Source organism: Pimephales promelas, chromosome 11 (genome assembly GCF_988280905.1).
Source record: "Pimephales promelas chromosome 11, fPimPro1.hap1.1, whole genome shotgun sequence".
NCBI lineage: Eukaryota > Metazoa > Chordata > Actinopteri > Cypriniformes > Leuciscidae > Pimephales > Pimephales promelas.
The window spans coordinates 25,163,265-25,185,596 of record NC_142779.1 but is presented as its reverse complement, the minus strand read 5'-3'; the positions used below and the strand labels follow the sequence as shown (position 1 = coordinate 25,185,596).

Sequence of the window (22,332 nt, the reverse complement as noted above, 5' to 3'; positions counted from 1 at the left end):
AGTGAGAACAGGATGTTGGGGGAATCACTGAAAAAGAGAAATCTTTTTCATCAAACCGCAATTTTTGCAAGTTCTCTCAATTTTTGCAAATTCCTGCAATTTCATCGCATAAAATTGCATAAATATCCCGCATATTCCATCGCATTTTTAAAGAAAACGGGCCGAGTAGGCTAATCAATCAATTTTTGCCCGCAACAATCACAAAAAAACTCCGCGTTTTTCTGGAAGGACTGAATACTATTATGGTAAATGTTATATATAAATCGCTAATTTTTTCACAAATTTTTGGAAATTACCACCACAAAATCAGTCATTTTGATCGCAAAAATCACAAAAAAAAATCGTGAAATCCTGGAGGGACTGGCTATCATTTAATTGTATATGTATATCATGCTGTATAGTTAAACACTTACAGGATTTCAAATCAAAACATAAGTTTTATTTAAATTAAGAAACAGAACACGAGAGTATCGATGGAGAAATAACAGGACTACAAGGCTTACACAAGACTCAAGCTGTGTCTGAAATCGCTCCCTATCCACTATATAGTGCACTATATCGGGTGTCGGCCATTTTGTAGTGGTGTCCGAATTCTGAGTGAACGACATCATTCCCTACATTCATTCACTACTTTTACCCACAATCCTCTCTGAATTCGAGTGTACATTCGATGTACACTCGCTGAAGCCCTATTTCCCACAATCCAATGCGGAGAGAACTGAGCGCGCATGAAAGTTCGGCGCGAGCAAGTTTAAACCAGAGATTACATTACATGGACAGTTGATTGCAACATTGGAGGATTTGAAAAATATCCGTTAATCGTCGTTTTGAACATAATAACGGTCGCCGGAGGGCGCTCGACGACACGTCATCTGTGAACGTGAGAGTTGATGTACAATTTCAGTCGATGAAACTACAAAGCTGGCACGGAGGTATAATTACAAAATAAAGTCATTATGATTGTTATTGTTGTTAATATTATTTTATAAAGTAGGCAATGTAAGATAAAAGGAGTTTTATCAGTACGCGTGACGAAGCCTTTTCTGCGACAGCTCCAACTCTCCGACGCACAGTGTAAACGTCAGCGTCCGAATTCACTCACTTCATCTCGTTCACTCCTTGCAGATATAGTGCACTCAAATGCCATACACTATATAGGGATTAGTGAATGAGTGAACGAGTGAGCGGTTTCAGACACAGCTTAAGGGTTTGTTTACATGACAACAATATGCTTAAAACTGTGAAGTTTTTCCTTTGAGTTTTCCGCGTACAGACGACACCATTGTCAAAACGATCCCCATTCACACGGATTCGCGAAAACAACTAAAAAACCAACGCATTTTCATCCCAAGGCGTCATCTAACTGACAATTTTGACCATGCTTCAATATCTGAAGCTTTAGGCACCCTTTAGCGACAGTTACATGACGCGATCCTAGGGCATCATATAATTGACGCTAAAGGTAAAGCGTCAGTTACTAGGGCTGGGTATTGACACAAATTTCACAATTCGATTCGATTTCGATTCACAAGCTTCCAATTTGATTCGATTCGATTCAATATCGATTATGTTGGATATCAGGTACAATACATGGCAATTTTTCTCAAGGAAAACAAATCTCTTAACTAATACTGTAAACTATGGGAGTCAGTTGTAGCCTATAGGCTTCATTAGCCTACTATAATGTTGAAGATAAAAATTAACTGATTTGTAGCTATGCAAACACTTAAAATTAAACTTTTATTTTTATAATAAGAAAGTTATATGAAATATAAACATTTAAATGCAGTGGTTGTCATTGAAAACTTGCCAGATTTATTCAAACATGCATTAAATATTGAAGAACATTTAAAATTATAATGAATATGTAATATGATGCATGTATTTGGCAACATTCTCCTCTCTAGAGTTATTTTTTCTAGCTGACTAACCAGTTTATGGTCACATGGTTTTCTGAGGTAAATGTGACGTTACATGTTTACAAGTTGTTTTACTGACGTCTTTCCACGGATGAAACACTGATTGAGCGATTCCATGTGACATGATGCAGATTTCGATAAGTTGTACTCTTATCGTTTAACACACTTTCAGATGCTCGTTCATGCATTATTTGGCGCTGTAACTGGTAGGCCTATTATTAAGGCGGAAGGCGCTGCTGCTTCTCTAGAGCTCAGCCAGAGCGATCTCACGCCACAGCGCCAAAGCGGTATTTATGTTTTTGAATTTCGTAAGAAAATAGACGCAATTCGAAATTTGAGACTTTACTTCATAATAATAGTCACAAAGCACAAATATTATTGCGATTTATTGGATGGGATGTGCGATACAATGCTCCATTCATTCATCAACTGAAAACAGGAAGACTAATCGATTCTTGGGATTTAATAATCGATATTGGTTCGTAAAAATGAGAATCGATTAATATCGAGAAATCGATATTTTTTACCCAGCCCTATCAGTTACTGACGCTAAAGGGTGCCTAAAGCGTCAGATATTGAAGCATGGTCAAAATGCTTCCCAAGGCGTCAGTTAGATGACGCCTTGGGATGAGAATGGGCTGTGTGCTGCCACTGCCAGGCCATTAGATGACGATGAAACACTGTAGATTAAACACGTGACACAGATGTGCATGATATATTAATCTTCAGAGATTAACATTTTTGTTGATTACACAGGGGCCGTCAAAAACTTGTCATTTTCAAAAGTACTGTATGCATTTTCAGGAACCCAAAACACCTTTGTCGTGTCAACAAACGGCCAAAACGCATAAAATGTTCTACGTTTTTAGTTGAAAACAGTGTCATGTAAATAGCAAATACCAGAACAAAGAACTAACTCAAACTGAGGGCTTATATACACAGCAGACAAAGGGAGAAGCTAAGGCCCTGTTTACACGAGAACGCTCGCGGGTGAAAACGTAAAAATATTTTATCGGATGTGCCTTTCGTTTACACGGCGACGGCGTTTTTGAGGTTAAAAACGCAAAAAAGTGAAACCACCCTCCAGAGTGGAAATCTTAAAAAACGCTCCACTGCCGCGTTCCCGTGTAAACGGTAAAAACGCAAAAGTCTGCTTGACAGTGCAGGTTGTACGCAGGCGCGTAGACTTGGTGTTTTTGTAGTACGCACTCCTAGCCACCTGAAGTGCATACTACATTGAATTTCACACACTTTTGCGTCACCATTTGCACGCGGATTTCGCACACAAAACGCTCGTCTAAACGCAGAATAAAAAGTGATGACGCGACGGCACTTTTGCGTTTTCTCTTCAGAATCGTTTCCATGTAAACATAGCCTAAAAAGACACACCTGAACTCAGAGGATCTCAATCAATTAGAAACCATGGAGACTAATAGGAAGAGAACAGAGGAGAACTGAACTAATTAACAGACTTGAAGATTACCAAAGAAACTCAAACATGAACAAAACAGAGAAACAGATCAAAAGAAAAACTCAAAATGTTACTGTTTGTGTAATATTAACAAATTAATTACATGATATTTTGATTAATCAATAAAATTGACTGGTTATATGCATCTCATATTTCAATACTTGTGAGATATTAAAGATCAAGTTGATGCATTTTATTGTGCAACAGCAGAGCAATATTGAATAGACAAAAATGTTTGAAAAAGAGGTTAAGTGTTTTGTTTAAAAAAACACACCTGCACTTTTTTTTATATATTAATACAATTCATTATTTGTTTTTAATTAAATAATCGATGCCACTAGTGTCTCAAGCCATGATGTCAAATTAAAAACTGCCCAATTAAGTTGATGCATTTTATTGTGCGACAGCAGAGCAATATTGAATAGACAAAAATGTTTGACAAAGAGGTTAAGTGTTTTGTTTAAAAAAAAACACACCTGCACTTTTTTTAATATTAATACAATTCATTATTTGTTTTTAATTAAATAATCGATGCCACTAGTGTCTCAAGCCATGATGTCAAATTAAAAACTGTCCAGCTCTCAGAGCTTAATATTGTGCCTTAATATTTTTATTATGTAGTAAATGTTTTATCAAAACAATTTTTGTACTGTGAAAATTGTCATGTCTGAAAGGGTTGCAATGCCCTTTAGCTGTGATTTTATTCAAAATTTAGTGTAGGCCTAATATTCATAATATTCCATCAAGACTATCAACACATGAAGAGTTCAGATGAAAAAGCCTCTAAATGCCATTTGAAATTTTCTTCTTTAATGACGATTTTTTATCAAACTTGTATATTTAAGTTCAGTAATTTCACTTAAATGGCAATGATAATTACCTATTAATTGTTATTGAAGTGAAATTACTGAAATTAAATATACAAGTTTGATAAAAATCATCATTAAAGAAGAAAATTTCAAATGGCATTTAGAGGCTTTTGCATCTGAACTCTTCACATATCTTTTAATTTTTAAATATGTTATTTTGATCGAAGATCATGAAGTCATTTTAGCAATGATTTCTCAGCGTCCACGAACTGGGTAATCCTACTGCATGGTCTTTTAACTTCTCTAGTACATTCATTATAGCATATTTTGTCTGCATTTGACAGGGGCGTGGTAGTGGGGGGAAAAGTGGACCTGACTACCCAGGGCCCCGTCTAGGGAGAGGGCCCTTTGAAATCCCACCAATTTTTAAAAAAATTTTTTTTTAACCTAATTAGAATTAATTGGGCCCTCCAATTGATGTCATTAATAATAATTTTAAAAAAAATATTGACCAAAATGAACTCAGTGCCAGACACTCTGGACCCCCTTCCAAATGGTTTAGTCCGCAACGCGTCGACCGCCCATAGACGCAGCGGGCGGCAAACAAGTAATAACGCAGTGAGCCTAGAGCCTGTAACGGGAGCCTGATCTGATCATGCTGTGCAAAAAGCCCAAATCGGGCTTTAAAAAAAAGAAAGAGAGGAAAGAAAAAGATGGGAGGCAGAATGCGGGGAAGCAGCTGATGACTGCTTTCTTCCCAAAAGGTGAACTGAGTTTGCTATATGCACCTAACGTTACATCCAATTAAAGTTAACGTAACTTAGTCAACTCCAGACAGCTGCTGCTAATGCAGGGTTCCAGACTGCGACCAAATTGGTCTCATATGCGACCATTTTTTTGAGAATTTGATTGTGCGAGTTAAAATTGTATGTGATGTGGTCGCGTCGCATATATACGAGTGGACGCTCGCGCAAAAGAACACCGACCGTTGTATCAGCTGCTGCAGACTGCAGTCCGTAACTTATGTTCAAAACGAACGAGTAGGCTACATCATGAATCCATTTTCCAAACCGTGTTTTTGACTTATCCTGAATCACTACGCCTGTTATAAGTGTTTATATTCGGACTATTTTTTTTATCCCGGATTCCCGGGGTTGACTCGGATGCGAAGTTGCCCAGTGACTGCGTGACTCGCCATAGACATTATGGAGAGAAGTAGCTCCGGCAACAGTGTTCTTCCGCAAGACACATAGACGTCACGCGCGCATTGCACACTGATGGTGGAACACGCCAATTACGAATTCATGAATAAAAATATAAAAATTAAAATGTCTCAGGAAACAAATTATTACAAAATGCAGGAGGTAAGGAGTGTGAGATTTCTGATTTTTGAACTAACTTATAAAATTTGATAACGAAAAATCTGTTTTAGCTTGTTGTAATACTCTAATCTTTTAAAATGTAATGTACATTTGAATGTTTAATGATTTTTAAAAGATAGAAATATGATGCTAATAGAAAAATGACAGACACAGAAGATTATGATTCAAATGTAAATAGATAGATTGAATGTAATTCAAATGTAAAATTCTTAAAATTACAGATTAAAATTACTGTCCAAAATCCATGAAAATCCTGAAATTTGGCAATGATAATTAATATATTACAGGTATTTATGGTAAGCCTTTGCTGGCTTTGGTCCATTAAAACCACTATTCATCGGCATGCATTGATTAATCCCATGGCATGTACATGATGTAGCAAAAAAAAAAAAAAATAACCGCGACGAAATCAAATGCTGATGCGACCAACTGAGAAAGTTGGTAGCATCAGTTTAACCTGGTTTCTGAGGGTACAGTTGTCTCTCGTGTTCTTGTGTTCTCCTATTTAAAAATAAATCTTTTTCATTTAAAACTTGCATCAGTATCATGGATCAAAATGTTAGTACACAAAACCGATGTAGCCTAAGGTTTAAAGGTATTTGAGCACAAGTAGGCCAAATGCATCAATTCAGGTGGTGAATGAAAGAACCAGTCATTACTATAATCTGATTTTATTATTTAAACACTGTTTATATTTGTTTATATTCAAATAATTAAAAAAATACATTTCATTAAAAATTGAATTTTCACTTTGCTAACCCGCATCGTAAAATGCCATGTGTAGGGGGCCCATTGACATTGAGAGTGTACAGGGCCCAGAATTTGGTGCTACGCCCCTGGCATTTGATGTTCTTATTTGGCATCATGACTGGATTTTACAGATGAAAACCTGGACGGCACCAAGTGATACAGTAATGTCAGGTCATCGGATTTAACTTTACTTTCCCTAAATGTAGTGGTGTGATCGTCTTAACAGAGATTAAGGTGGTCAGCTGAGGTAAATCTGTCTGATTCACTCTTCCTTTTCATGCCGTCTGCCGTCAAGCAGACTACAGTGCCGTTTATTTTTCTTGACCTGCCACAGAAGCTGTTAAATTATGCATTTACTCATTAAATAATGCTTTGAATACATGGGGTGCCAAAGACATATGATACAAATAATAAGCTATAGAAAAATTGTGAACTTATATAAAAAAAAAGACTAGAAACTAATTTCTTGGCTGGCATTGATGTAAATGCGATGTTTTTTCTGTCTCTTTCTCCTGCAGTATAAATGACTTTGTATGTTTACCACAGCACAAAGCATCAAACATTTATGACGCAGCCAGACGGAAGAGCTGTAAAGTATCAGTAGAATGAGGTGCGGCAAACAGAGCTCTCTGTAGCTCTACAAAACACGATGCCCGAGAGACCTTTGAGGAAGCTCAAACCTGCTATTTAAAGAGTTGTCAATGCTCTAAAGAGATTGTTCACCCAAAAATATAAATTCTGTCATAATTTATTCACCCTCATATCATTCTAAACCTGTATTATTTACAGAAAAGGAGATACTTTGCAGAATGTTCAAGCTGTTCTTTCCATACATTCTAACATAGTTTTGACTATATTCTGTCAAGCTTAAAGAAAATTCAAAAAATAAAAAAATAAATGCAGTCAATTTGGCACATCTGCTGTATTCCAAGTAATCTGATAACATATGATAACTTTGTGTTCTTAAACATTGTTTTCTCATATATTAACATTTTTTGCATTACTTTCACTTACATTACCATTCAAGTTTTGAGTTGGTAAGATTTTTTGAATGCTTGTAAAATAAGCCTTTTCTTTAGTTTACTCTCAGTCGAGAACATCAAACGTATTCGACTGAATGGGGATCACGCTAGGGAGCCACTCGTCTTCGAGTACTATTGAACCAGCCAATGAAATTGGCATGCGTGATGACATCACACACTCCGGCCCCACGGCGCGGGTATAAATACGGAAGTGGATGCACGCACTAGACTAGTTGCCTATCGCTTGGATGTCTGTGAAGAGTCCAGTTGGTTTCAACGAGCGAGTGTGTCGGTGAGTGTGTCGTTCTTGTCCCGCTCTCACGGTCACAAAAGCTGTGTCGCATGTTTGGGCTTACAGCATGCTGAGGCAGCTCTTGTGGATGAGTCATGTTCCCATTGTGGGAATATGAACATCTCGGTGTTGAGATAGAGACTTATCTTAGTACAGACCGCCTCTTGGCCCCGCCCTGGTCTTTCTTCTGGGTTACCTTCCCAGAGGAAGACTGGGGTGCCATCCAAGCTGGGTGATCTAAGGATCACAGTGAGGGGTAATCGGCCCAGCAATTCCCCGTGGATCCCTCACTCTTCTTCCGCAACCGGTGGAGGTCCCCAATGAATCTGCTGGTCCCACTGGAGTGGACCGTCCAGGAGTTTCATTTTGGGTCCCTCCAGGGGATTGTATGTCTATTGCAGCATGGGATTGGGAGCTGAACTCTGGTGATGGAGATTTCCCCAGCCCATTCTCACCCCCAAGGCGTCACTTAACTGACGCCTTGGGAAGCATTTGACCATGCTTCAATATCTGACGCTTTAGTTAGATGACGCCCTAGGATCGCGTGTACCCTACCCCCACCCCACACCTAAACCTAACCGCGTCCTCTAACCGACGCTTTCCTTTAGCGTCAGTTAGATGACGCCGTAGGATCGCGTCATGTAAGTGACGCTAGAGGGCGCCTAAAACGTCAAATATTGAAGCATGGTCAAAGGTGACGCCTTGGGGTGAGAATGCGTTGGATTTCCCAGTACATTCAGCATCTGGCTCATATTCGCGATCTCAAACATATTCTCAAAACTATCATTTTTTTAACATCTTCAAATTGAATATTTTTATCGCTGACAGCTTTTTCAACACATCTACCATCAAGTGGCAGTTACACTAATATTTGATTCTTTCAGTACTTACTCTGCAGTAAATTGCTGAGCCATTTAAAGTTTTGCCGATGATACTTTATATTCTTTTGTTTTCTACCTGTGATAAGAGTATCAGACATGATCACCTTGTGGAATAAAGGTGAATTGCACTTATTCAGTCATCAAAGATTCAATTATTGCTGTGCAGAAGAAAAAAAATATTTACACTGTTACACACCTCAGGTTCCCAAAAAGAATGGGAAAACAGGCATTCTTCTATAATTGTATTATTTATTCTAGTTAGCCTATATAATGAATTGATTGAGGAATACTAAGAAGGTTGATGTTAACTTAAAAAAAAAGAATAAGGAAGAGGGTAGTGAATGACATCCTGGGTCACTAAAGATTGTTTAAGGGTCAAACTAACTGTTTTCTATCTTAGAATTTTATATATTAAAATGTAATTTATTCTAGCTGAATAAATAGCTGAATTTTCTGGTCCAGTCTCCAGTGTCACATTATCCTTCAGAAATCATTCTAATATGCTGATTTCGTGATCAATAAACATATTTTGTTATTATCAATGTTGAAAACTGTTGTAATGTTTAATATTTTTAATTTATTTATTTATTTTTTTATTTTTTTTTATTTTTTTGTGGAAACCACGATGCATTTTTTCCAGGATTTTTTAAGGAATAAAAAGTTAAAAGAGCATATATTATTTGAAATAAATATGTTTTGTATCACAATTTTTTACTGCCAGTTTTGATTAATTTAATGTGGACGAATAACCACATTAATTTCTTTCAAAATAAAAATCTTATTGATAGAAACTTTTGAATGCTAGTGTGCATTGCAGTTGCTTTTGATGTGATTGATGTAAAAACTGAAGGGCGTGTGTCATTTTAAATTATTAATGACTTAACTTTCACGATATCTAAGAAATTGTATGACTTCAAAAGACTTGAAAAATGGCAAATGAGGACATTTTTGTCCTTTTCGGAGCTTGAGAGCCACTGATTTCTGCCTTCTCTCGTTGTATGGACAATAGCAGCTTAGAAAATACACTGCAAATGACTATGATTTAATGTCTTAGAAAGAATACATAATTAAGCCCCCTTTGAAGCAGTGATAACAATAACAATCTATAATTATATAATAATGTGATGCATAGAATGAAATAATAATACACAGATTTGGTAAATCTAAGTGGGTCTGCTTTAGGGATGTGTTGATAGTAACTGTCTTCCTCCCTTAGGGTACGCTTGCCAGTAAAGTGCGCTACAGAGTGGATCAGGATCTGTCACCATACAGTGGAAGTATCTTTGATGTAGAGACTGACACAGGAAGAGTTATCACCAAAGTCAACCTGAATGAGCAACCCAACACCATTTTCAAGGTGAGTCTGGGCCGACAGCCTGTTTTTCTACTGTTATGCACCTCACTTGTGTCAAAAAATCCAGTTTGAATCTAGCCTGGTGTGATTTAAAGTGCCCCTATTATGCTTCTTTAGTTTATTAGCTTTCATGTAGCGTGTAACATAGCTCGCTGTTTGTGAATGTAAAAGGCCTGGGAAGTAAAAGTAAAAGTCCACAAAAAATGGAGTTATCCTAAAAGAAAGAACGATTCCGAACTGCCTGAAAAGAGTCGTCAGTAATTCTAGTCTCACTTACTAGTAGTAAAACCTAAAATTAAAAGTATAAACTAAATTAGCATAATGTTCTTCATTGGTTGCTCACGAACATTGTCTACTTTAGCCATCAAACACTGCTCTGATTGGTCAGATGGCCTAATATGCATTAGGTATCGTGAACTAACAATGAACCACGTTTACTGCATTTTTTTTAATTAAGGTTAATGTTACCTTATTACATTTTCATTGTTAATTCATGTTCGTTCATAATACAATTAATAATACATTAAATAATGTTAAAATGTACTTGAAATTTATAAATTAACATTATTTAACTGTATTAAACTTGAAATGTGCTGAAGAAACGCTGCAGTACTGTTCATTTTTAGTTCTGAACCTCTTTCTAAAGTGTATCGCTTTCATGTTATTGAAATTCAACATCAATCAAAAGTTTTGCTGAACGGAGGTCAGTTTGAATCTCAGTCTAATGTTTTAAGATTATGAGAATTGGAAATGATTTGTCAGATGGCCGCCAATAAAACACCAGCATGAATTTTCATGTCAAGTGTCCAGTTGCGCAAATGGATGCTTTATAAGCAATAGATTTTGCTCTATGTCATACTTTTCTATTAATGAGTCACGCAATTATACTGTTGTCAACCAGAACAGAATTGTGTTGTCTCTCATGATGGAAAAAACACAAAACACAACAATGACACTATAAAATGTTTATTTATAGCAGTCTATCTCAAGTCCAATTAGGCCTATCTCCAATGACAAATGGTGTTCTTCAGGGTCAGTGATTTATCATTGTCCATTAAAAAAGAGGGGGAGTCATTGGATTAAAATGATAACAATTGCGTATGTGTATTTCTGATATAACATTCACAGACTCGTGAACTCTTTAGTTACTGTCTCCTCCACAATGACCTGAATCAATACATAAATTAATTAGCCTAACGTTAAGTGAGATTAAATCAATTTACCATTGAGCAAATGTAGGTTTTACCGTGTTCATTTGGGAATAGTGGCTGACAAGTTGTTTAATCAATAAAATGCACATCTACATTTTTTTTTAAGATTTAGAAAAGGCAGCATTCATCCTCTCTGTATACTTTATGCCACTATAAAGTGCCTGAGCAAAATAAATAAATAAATAATTAAAAATAGACATGTTTGTCTGTCTGTAAAAGAATATGTTAGACAGCAGTGTTTTTTTTATTATAAATATTTAAAGCTAAAAAAAAAATGTTTTTGTGTGTGGCTCAATGATTAAGGTTCAATTATGTCCAAGATAATAAAAATGTTAAATGTTTTTAAAAGTTTGTTCAGTCATGTTGATTTCAAATAGATTGAGGAAAAAATTATATTTTAATTTTTAATTTAATTTTTAACTTTATTATACTATACAATATATATATATATATATATATATATATATTGTATATGTATATACAATATATATTGTATATGTACAATATATATAATAATATATACAATATATATATATATATATATATATATATATATAAAACACTATTTTATAATGTATACTATATAATATATCAATTCATGAGTGTACCAACTTTATTTTCAAACAAGTTTTAAAGTAAAATAAAATACATACATACATACATACATACATGCATACATAGATTTAATACAATTTACACAAACCTTTATTTTACAGAGGAAATATACCAATTCAATTCTAGAATTCTACACCATTTCTAGAATTACTCCCTTCTGGAGAAGATGTAAAAAGCCTGCCATAAATGACTCAATGCTGTGTTGTTACGTTTGACAATGGAGACAAACACAAAAATGTTTTTATGGAAAAACAAATCACCTATACGAGTAAATTGGTCGTATTAAAGTCTTAGAGTAATGGTGGTCTGGATTTTATCGATTTTGATTCCCTCAACAAGACATTTAAAACTAATGGGCTGAATCAATCAAAACCAGCTTCTATTTGGAATGTTTATTATGACATATCTACTCTTCCAATCAAACTTTACAACTTTCATCAACAGGTTCTCTGAGCATGGGCTCTAATTCATAAAGAATAGTTTTTCTTTGGAACAATAATAACAATTTATTCAAGAATAAACCTTTATTTTATGTTAATTGGTTTAGTAATGGTTCTCTTTTGGTGGAGCAGTTGTTTAATAATCAAGGTCTTTTGTTCATATACTCACAGTTTCTCCAAATACCAAATATCAATAATAACCCCAAACGAATTTACAACAGTTATGGAAGCTATTGCATATCGTGGTTTGTGTATGCTATTTAAAAACTGTAATCACTCTTCATTTCTACTGCATATTTTCCTAAACCTTGTGATACACCTATTGGTCAAATTTGTTTTTGAGTTGAGAGCCAAAAAAAATTATAAAATAAGATCTTTATTTCTTAAGAAATTGATTTCTGTAATCTCATTTTTTTATTCATTTGTTTGATAACCTTGATTGGAAAATGTCAAGTGTAGGATTTTTGTCAAGTTTTTGTCAAGTGCCAGGCTCCTTAATACATCTGAAAACATTGTATTTGGGTAGTTTGACTCAACATAAATGATATATTTAATATACATTTATTTTTATTATACAAAGTAATTAATTTGAATGTTACGTTCACAAATGCATACTGTCAAACTGTAAACCTGTCTTCAGTCTTCTTAAAAGAAATGGAAAATTACTTGAATGCAATATCTGCTAATAAGCTACTGTATATATAATGTTATATATAGTTAACGTTTTGTAGCTGTAAAAACGTAATAATGTTACGGTTAAAGGTTGCAGATACGTCCATATATTATATGTTTCAGCATCTGTCCAAACGCACTAAAAAGTACGTTTTCTATCTTTGCAAAAACGTAAAATACCTACGTATTAACAATGTGACCAGGCTGTATATATTTATGATATAGAATGTACGTAAATAGTTAACGTTTTGTAGCTGTAAAAACGTAATAATGTTACGTTTTAAGGTTGCAGATACGTCCATATTATATGTTTCAGCATCTATCCAAACGTACCAAAAAATACGTTTTCTATCTTTGCAAAAAACGTAAAATACTAACCCGATCTCACGACAAAGTCGTACGAATTCGACGAATGATTAAAAAGTGGCTAATTTGTAACAATTCATACGACCTCACTCGTACGAATTAATATGATTTTGCTAAATCGTACATATTTTACGAATTGGCCAATTTGATTCGTACGAATGACCTACCCCTTACCCCGCCCCTAAACCTAACCATCACGTGGGTTTAGACAAATCGTACGAATTAGTACGAGTGAGGTCGTACGAATTAGTACGAATTAGCATCTTTTTAATCATGCGTCGAATTCGTACGAATTGGTCGTGAGATAGTGTTGAATATACCTACGTATTAACAATGAGACCAGGCTGTATATATAATAATATAATGACCCTCTTGTTTTTATTAGATTTTTTTTTTCTATGTTTATTTTTCTATATGTTCCCTTCAGCAATAAAAAAGTCTGATGTAGCCTATACGACACACAAAAAAAATGGGAAACACTTTAAAAATGGGAAACACTTTGGGAGTTCCAAAGTCGTCATCTGTTGGAGATGTGTGTGTCATATTTTTTAACGGTCCACCTGGAAACAAAGTTGTAGTAATGCCAAACCCCCCATGGAAGAAGAAAGCTGTCGTGTTTTCAACTTTGAAAATGAGCGCTTTTTCAGGATCAACTAAACGCTGGATTTTCAAAAGTATGTAATCTCACGACCAAGTCGTACGAATTCGACGAATGATTAAAAAGTGGCTAATTCGTAACAATTCATACGACCTCACTCGTACGAATTAATACGATTTTGCTAAATCGTACATATTTTACCAATTGGCCAATTCGTATGAATTCGTACGAATGACCTACCCCTGACCCCGCCCCTAAACCTAACCATCACGTGGGTTTAGACAAATCGTACGAATTAGTACGAGTGAGGTCGTACGAATTAGTACGAATTAGCCACTTTTTAATCATGCGTCGAATTCTTACGAATTGGTCGTGAGATAATGTTGGATGTTTGCAGCGCCATTGTACAACGTTCTTGAACGAATAATTTGTTAGCTGCATGCTGGTCTGTTATCGTAGGGACATTGACTTTGCATTTTCACGCCCCTAAACGTGACGTGGAACGGAACAAACTGCGATTGGTTGCTCTACACGTTGATGAGACGTTTTCTTGGGCAGTCTTTGGCAAATGAAAGCTGATAATAATGTGTTTTAATTTTCTCATAATTTCACATAGCTGGTGGTCATCGCCTATGATGATGGAGAGCCGGTGAAGATGAACAGAACCACTGTGGAAATCACTGTGCTTCAGCCCTCCAGGATTCCCATCTTCACTGAGGAAGAGTACAGGTGGGTGCCGTTGTCTGTAGAGAGCAAAGGAACAGACGTTTACTTATTTATGACATGTTCTCTTTGAGCTCTGTGAGTCAGAATTAGTTTAGCACATATTCCCTGCAGGCTGATTCTGAATCTCTGCATGAGTAATGAGTGTTATCTGTGAGTGTGACTAGAATTGCAGGCAGGTTGACTATGACTATGGAGCTGGTCCACAGTTCTCAGATGCGGCTTGTCAGTAATGTGAATGTTGAAGAGTCTGGATTAGCATGACAGGGGCTTTAAAATTTAATGTTAGAGAAGTTTTTTTTTATTTTATTTTGATTAATAAAGACACAAAGGGCCAGATTTACTAAACAGGGCAAATTAGCGCAAGAGCACAATTTCAAAAAAGCGCAGATGGGAGTGGAGATTTCTACGCGTGAGCTACACCTACCAAGATCAGTGCGAATTAGCATCTGGTTTAAGACATGCTTTTTTTGGCCAGTAAATAATGGCACAGACACCAGTAAATTGATTTTGCATCTGAAAGGGAAATCTCTTCAAATGCACATGCAATAAGGTCAGCCATAAAAAATAATGTCCATGCCTTTTCATCACTAATTTTTCACTGCGTGTCTTTAGTAAATCCTGACTGTAGTTTTTTTTTTTTTTTTTTTTTTAAAGGGATTCTCCACTTTTTTTTGGAAATAGGCTCATTTTACCACTCCCCCAGAGTTAAAAAGTTGAGTTTTACCGTTTTCGAATCCATTCAGACGATTTTCTGACATTTAGAAGAATATCAGTAACCAGACAGTTTCTGGTCTCATTGACTTCCATTGTAGGAAAAAAATGGAAGTCAATGGCCTCGTTTACACTGCATGGTTCAAGGGACCCAAATCCGATTTTTTACTCTCATGTGGCACAGATCGGATATGACCGGTGAATGTGTAAGCAGGAAAAAAAATGCATGGATTCCGATTTTTTCAGATCGGATTCGGGCCTCATTCATGTGTGGTCATAAATCGGATATGAATCGGATACGTGCATTTGAGTGTGCCATGTAAGCAGACAAATCGGATATTCCCCAGTAAATGCCAGTCATGCGTCATTAAAAACTGCGCGATTATAGGCGCGAGCCTATCGGATTTGGGCATCAAGACCTGCCAACACTATCTCACGACCAATTCGTACGAATTCGACGCATGATTAAAAAGTGGCTAATTCGTACTAATACGTACGACCTCACTCGTACTAATTCGTACGATTTGTCTAAACCCACGTGACGGTTAGGTTTAGGGGCGGGGTAAGGGGTAGGTCATTCGTACGAATTCATACGAATTGGCCAATTCGTAAAATATGTACGATTTAGCAAAATCGTATTAATTCGTACGAGTGAGGTCGTATGAATTGTTACGAATTAGCCACTTTTTAATCATTCGTCGAATTCGTACGACTTGGTCGTGAGATCGGGTTGGACCTGCAGTATAAATGCAGCCAATGAGACCAGAAACTGTCTGGTTACTGATATTCTTCTAAATATCAAAAAATGAATGGATTCGAAAACGGTAAAACTCACATGTTTAACTCTGGGGGAGTGTTAAAATGAGCCTATTTCCAAAAAAGTGGAGTATCCCATTAACACCAAAAGATGGTTTGCGCTGTAAAACAATGAAATCATAATGTCTCAAACTTTCATGTTAATTTTAGCTTTTAATTTCTAAACCAATTTGTCTAGAAACATTTTTATTTTGTCTGATACCTTAGGCCAACTGACCAGATTTTCAACCAATTTGAGTTGTGAAACCTTTTCTTCACACTTTCTCACACGTTTTCCCTTTTTTGAATCTTCTACCTTTTGTTTTTAAACACAATATATATTTTGGTAACACTTTAGAATACGGTTCCTTCGTTAATGAATAACTACACAAGAACTAATGAGTAACACGAGATTAACAATCTAGTAACTATTATTAACTAACAAGAAACTCTGATTAACGAACTAGTATGTAGCTCACAGATGAAAGTGGTAGTTCACTATTAAGTAATCAATTACTATTTTTTTAATACTTCCCAGAGAACAACTGAAAAAGTTTATTAACAATCTAGTAACTACTATTAACTAAAAGAAATTCTTATTAACGAATTAGTAAGTAATAGCTCACAGATGAAAGTGTTACTAGATACTTCTGCGGGAATTACTAATTATTTGGATTACTCAAGTGTTACTAAAGACATTTTCTAAAAGTTACTAAAGTTCACCAAAATATCTCAAACATTTGCACAAATCATGACTAGATCATGTAGTAACACTTGAGTAATTACTAGTTAGTTCCAATGATCTTCACTTTATAATACGGATCCAAATAATTAGTAATTCCCACAGAAGTATCTAGTAACACTTTCATCTATGAGCTATTACTTACTAATTATTTAGATCCGTATTATAAAGTGAAGATCATTGGAACTAACTAGTAATTACTCAAGTGTTACTAAAGGCATTTTCTAAAAGTTACTAAAGTTCACCAAAAATCTCAAACATTTGCACAAATCATGACTAGATCATGTAGTAACACTTGAGTAATTACTAGTTAGTTCCAGTGATCTTCACTTTATAATATGAATCCAAATAATTAGTAACTCCCACAGAAGTATCTAGTAACATTTTCATCTGTGAGCTATTACTTACTAATTCGTTAATAAAAGTTTCTTTTAGTTAATAGTAGTTACACTCTAAAAAATCTGGGTTGTTTTAACCCAACTTTGGGTCAAATATGGACTAACCCAGCCGTTGGGTTAAATTTTTACATTACATTTTTAACCCAACATTTCGGGTTTGTCCATATTTGACCCAAAATTGGGTTAACCCTCCTGTTACCCTCAAATCTGATAACACTTTTTACCCTCTGGGGTCAATTTGACCCCAGTAATTTAAACCTCCACAATATGTGTATTTTTTTACAAAGTTTTGTCTTAGTTAATTTATGTCTTTGTTGACTACTTAAGTAACGTTTTAAGTTGACATCCACCCACCACCCCCCTCCCCACCCCACCTAACCCCACCTAACCCCACCTAACCCCTTACACATCCAGAATACCCATTGTACGACTATGGACAAATTTACAAATCAACATAAAATCTTACTGATTTTACCTAAAATTGGAAAAGTATTTATACATCTGGTGTTTTATTTTGTTTTATAATATTTCTAAGTATAGATTTTTGTAATCTATAAAATTTGGAAAGAAAAACTATTTATTTTATCAAGGATAGTAACACGAGTTATGTTTGGGGTCAATCTCACAAAAATTATGTTTTCTCCTCCCCCATGGCACGGGAAACATCCAAGTTCTCACAAAAATGATGTTTTCCCCTCCCAAATACACAGGGAAGAATTATTAGTTATCTTGAGAATTATGTCACATGTCATGTGAACTACTAGTAGTTCTCGCAATACTACAGATATGGTTATGTTTGGTTAGAGCCCTAAAACAGAGGGACGTTTTTTGAAAATGATATTGAATATGTAAAATTACAATGAACATTATAAATTCAAATTATAACATGTTATAATGACCTCAATATAACAACCAAAACAAATGTGTGTGAAATTTCAATATTTCTTCTGTTTTATTATACAACTAAAAGAGCCTGGGGTCAAATTGACCCCAAGGAACACCGATGCTACAAAATTTGTACAGGACTTTGAAAAAATATTAGCAGGTAAATTTTATGTTTTCAGAGTTGTCCCCATTAAATTAGGACAAGTCATTAAATTTGAAGCAAAAAATAAAAATAAAATTATGTTTTTACAGACGTTAAACATTGAATGGGGTCAAATTGACCCCAAGGATAATAGGAGGGTTAAAACAACCCAGCATTTTTTAGAGTGTACTAGATTATTAATAAACTTTTTCAGTAGTTCTCTGGGAAGTATTAAAACAATAGTTGTTATTGATTACTTAATAGTGAACTACCACTTTCGTCTGTGCGCTATTACTTACTAGTTCGTTAATCAGAGTTTCTTGTTAGTTAATAATAGTTACTAGATTGTTAATATTGTGTTACTCATTAGTTCTTGTGTAGTTATTCATTAACGAAGGAACCGTATTCTAAAGTGTTACCTATATTTTTTATACTATATTATATTAGGTAATTATTTCGCAACCTTTATTGCATCTTGGAAAAATACAGAGCTCTGTTCCTCTGTTCCTTAGTGACCTCATACTGGATATTGCCATGCCTTGGACAGCATAATCTATGTCTGTATATTTTCACCAGGTAAAAACTCTTGCCGCTTTACCTTTAGCGTCAGTTAGATGACGCCCTGATCGCGTCATGTAACTGACGCTAAAGGGTGTCTGAAGCGTCAGATATTGAAGCATGGTCAAAATTGTCAGTTAGATGATGGGATGAGAATGCGTTGAAATATTTGTGTTTGTTGCATTCTCATTTTCTTCAAGATTTTAGCAAAAGTATCTATTTTGCTGCTCACCGTGTTTCATCTACTGTTGTTAAAATAACTTCGTCATCTTTAGCTCTTAATGTGGCGCTTTACGTCTGTAGCGGAAGAGAGAATCACCGAGCACAGAATGGAAAAGGCTTGAATGAAGCGAGTTTGGGTCCATATAAAATATTGGAGAGTGTAGCACAGAAAGAGCATTACCGTAAATACACTAATCGCTTATAGTGTACCGCTCTGTTGTTTTAAAGGGGTCATGAACTGGCTTTTTAAATTCTATTACATTGTTGTCTGAGGTGAACTTATGACGTTCGCTTGGTTTTTGCATTCAAAAACATCAAAATGAATAAGTAATAGGCTGTTTTCTACCCTAGTTTTGAGCCCAGCTCAGAAACGCCCGGTTTTTATGGGCATCTCGCACTGAAGACTTGGAAGTAACCGCCCACTGCTGTGAGTGGAGAACAGTTTTGCGTATTGTAATGAGTTTCTATTCACCTCTTCGATGTACGTGGGGAAAATTGTGTTGAAAACGTCCAATGATGTAAGATGGCAACCGGAAAGATTCGCCCATACATGTTTGACCCACTGTATAGACGGCACAGCACCGTCCTTTAATCTTAATCGGTCTGCAAATCCAGTCTTGTTTACAAAACAATCCTCAGTGAAATGAAGCGAACAGACGGACGATGTTTTATCATCAGCTGGAACGTACTTAAAAATAAAATTTATCAATGCAGTCCTATTGGAATCCAGAGGAAGTATATGCAGCGACTGTCTTCTTCCAAAACCAGGCACTGCACAATATTCTGTATTGCTCGGTAGTTCGATCCGGTTTGTCATCACGAGGTAGGCCTTTGTTATTTAGCTATGCGTGTAATGTGCGAATCGGTGGGCGGGGCTAAACCGACCCTGTTGAAGTACTGTAGGTGTTGATCTTCTTCTGCGGGGGTGGTGTTTTATCCTCTTTGACGTCATAGTTCCCCACGTTGAAAAACGAGTTGTTTGCTGAGCCTGGTGTCAATAAAAGCTTTTATTGGACTAACAAGGACTTTTTCAGTTCTGAAACTTACAGGATATTCTTATAATATGATGACCTCTTAAGCCTAGTTCACACTACATGATTTTAAAACGTCGGGCTGAACTGTGCGGTTCACACTACAAAACTTGCTCTCAGTGAAATCAAGACTGTTCAAGTTTTTAGCTGTTCACACCACACAACACAACGTGATTGATCCACAACAGGAGGTAACTTACTACACGAGTTGACAATGCACTACATAGAGATACAACCACGATCGGATGATAAGAGCAAATCATTTGTGACTCAATGAGAGCTGTTTCAGTACTATGCTACGGTCTAAATCCTGAAAATAATTAAATAAATAACGAGTTGACAACAACTCTGTCACTCAACGATTTTATCTTGTCTACAAACCACGTTTTGTCACGAAAAAACACGCAGTAAATAAATAAATATTGCGCCAATTATACCCAGCGAAGAAGAGAACACAACACGTGAATATGGACGTCAGACAGAAACTAGTGCTGCACACTGTTTGCGCTACGATCTTCTCTGAGGAAAAAAATGCAAAAAAAAAAAAAAAGAGAAGATTTACCTGGTGTCCTCAACCTACTGTATGCGTTGCTATGATTGGCTGTACCCATGACATCACTGAGTTTGAGTCGCGCGACGGCTCTGGATATTATTTTCTGGGCTCGGCGACGAGTCTGTGAGGCATCTGCGAGCGTTTTCGCTGCGTTGTTGGCTCTTTCATACCAACAGATTGGCAAACGTTCATCGTCCGCTAATCCCCCGCGATTTGCACGCGATAACACCCTGACCTGTCGGCGACTCAACAATTTGCAAATCTGGCATAAATCGGGCTTAAAATCCTGTAGTGTGAACTTGGCATTAGTTGTCAAAAGCTCAAGGAAAATTAGATTTCTCAGTTCATCACCCCTTTATTGCACTGCTCACTTTAAACTGTAGAAATGGTAGAATGACGCAATTATGTCCAGCAGTCCGGATGGAACCAAGCTGGTCCGCCTGTTGAATACCACTGGAGAAAAACATCCAATGCCTTCAGAAAGTATTTAGACCCCTAGAAATGGGCCTTTTATATGTATTCAGGCATTTTATGTGGTACTTTGTAGTGGTGACTTGGGCGGCAATTACAGAATTGAGTTGTCTTTTTTGTTCTAGCAGACAATCCACTGGGATTTTACCTGTTTCTCTGTGAGATTGAGTGTGACTGCCATTATTGATGTGACCAACTTAAACCCAGGTCATTCAGGATTCTTTCATGAAGCATTGTGATGGCTGTTTGCTCCTTCTCTCAAATGGACTGGAACTTTTCTTCCACTGTGAGGAGCAGCAACTCTTCCATGTTGTGAACGTTTGTTTCTGAGGTCAGGATCTTTAAAGTATTGCCTTCATCTCAGAGTCCTACTGATGTTCTCACACCAGCAGTTTCCATAGCAATTACGAATAAAAAGGGAGTCTATTTTAGGCTTCAGACTGAGACATGGCCATTCATCGGTAAGATTGATCCATCACAGCTGGCTCCTGAAAATGGGCTAAACTCCAATGCTCATCGGGCCAGTGTGCCATTCTCATTAGCATAGATGTATAGCCCAAAGACCTTCAACAGTTCATTTGTGTAAATGAACAATAAATGAACTGACAACATGCCCATGAAATTATATCAGCTTTTGATGTGTAAAATAAGAATAAATAAGAAAATAATTATATAGAAAATTCTACTTTCTATATTGAATATACTATATTCTATATTAGGCAAGGCAAGGCAAGTTTATTTATATAACACATTTCATACACAGTGGCAATTCAAAGTGCTTTGCGAAGAAATTAAAACAATCAAAAGAAGTCAGAATAATTAAAACAGTTTAGAATAAAACAAATCATAATAATAAAAATAAAATACAGTGTCGAAAATAAAATATATAGTACAGTCGGACGAACAGTGGCACATTGCTCATTCAGTAAATGCAATCAATATAAATAAAAACAGAATATATAGAATATAGTATATTATATATATACTATATCCTATAATTCTAAAAATATATATTGGCTTTTTTTTTTTTTTTTGGCTATTGTATCTTTCAGACTTTAAATCACTTAATATAAAAATGTCTTCCCTTCCTCCTACTTCATGATAATTCGGCAAAACACGTTTCTGGACACAAAATAAATGTGTTATTGTATTCATGGTTGTGATTTTGTGACAAACAGTTTTTGAAACGTAAAAATGGGTCATTTGGCCTAAGCAGGGAGTTTTAAAATCCCCTTGCAATCTGTAATTTTATACCTTAAAACTCATCTTTGATAATCAATTCTTTTCCTGTGAAAATAATTTGTCATGCCTTACAA

At 35.8% G+C, this 22,332-nt stretch overlaps 1 protein-coding gene across 2 annotated transcripts in view; it reads left to right on the top strand.

Annotated features, from left to right (window-relative positions):
• Window positions 1-22,332, top strand: part of pcdh15a (protocadherin-related 15a) — a 409,861-nt gene that overhangs the window by 308,775 nt on the left and 78,754 nt on the right. For both annotated transcript variants that reach the window (XM_089117218.1, XM_089117217.1), the window contains 2 exons: window positions 9,743-9,883; window positions 14,399-14,511. In XM_089117218.1, the coding sequence (XP_088973344.1) occupies window positions 9,743-9,883; window positions 14,399-14,511 (254 nt within the window). The remainder of the gene's footprint in view (window positions 1-9,742; window positions 9,884-14,398; window positions 14,512-22,332) is intronic.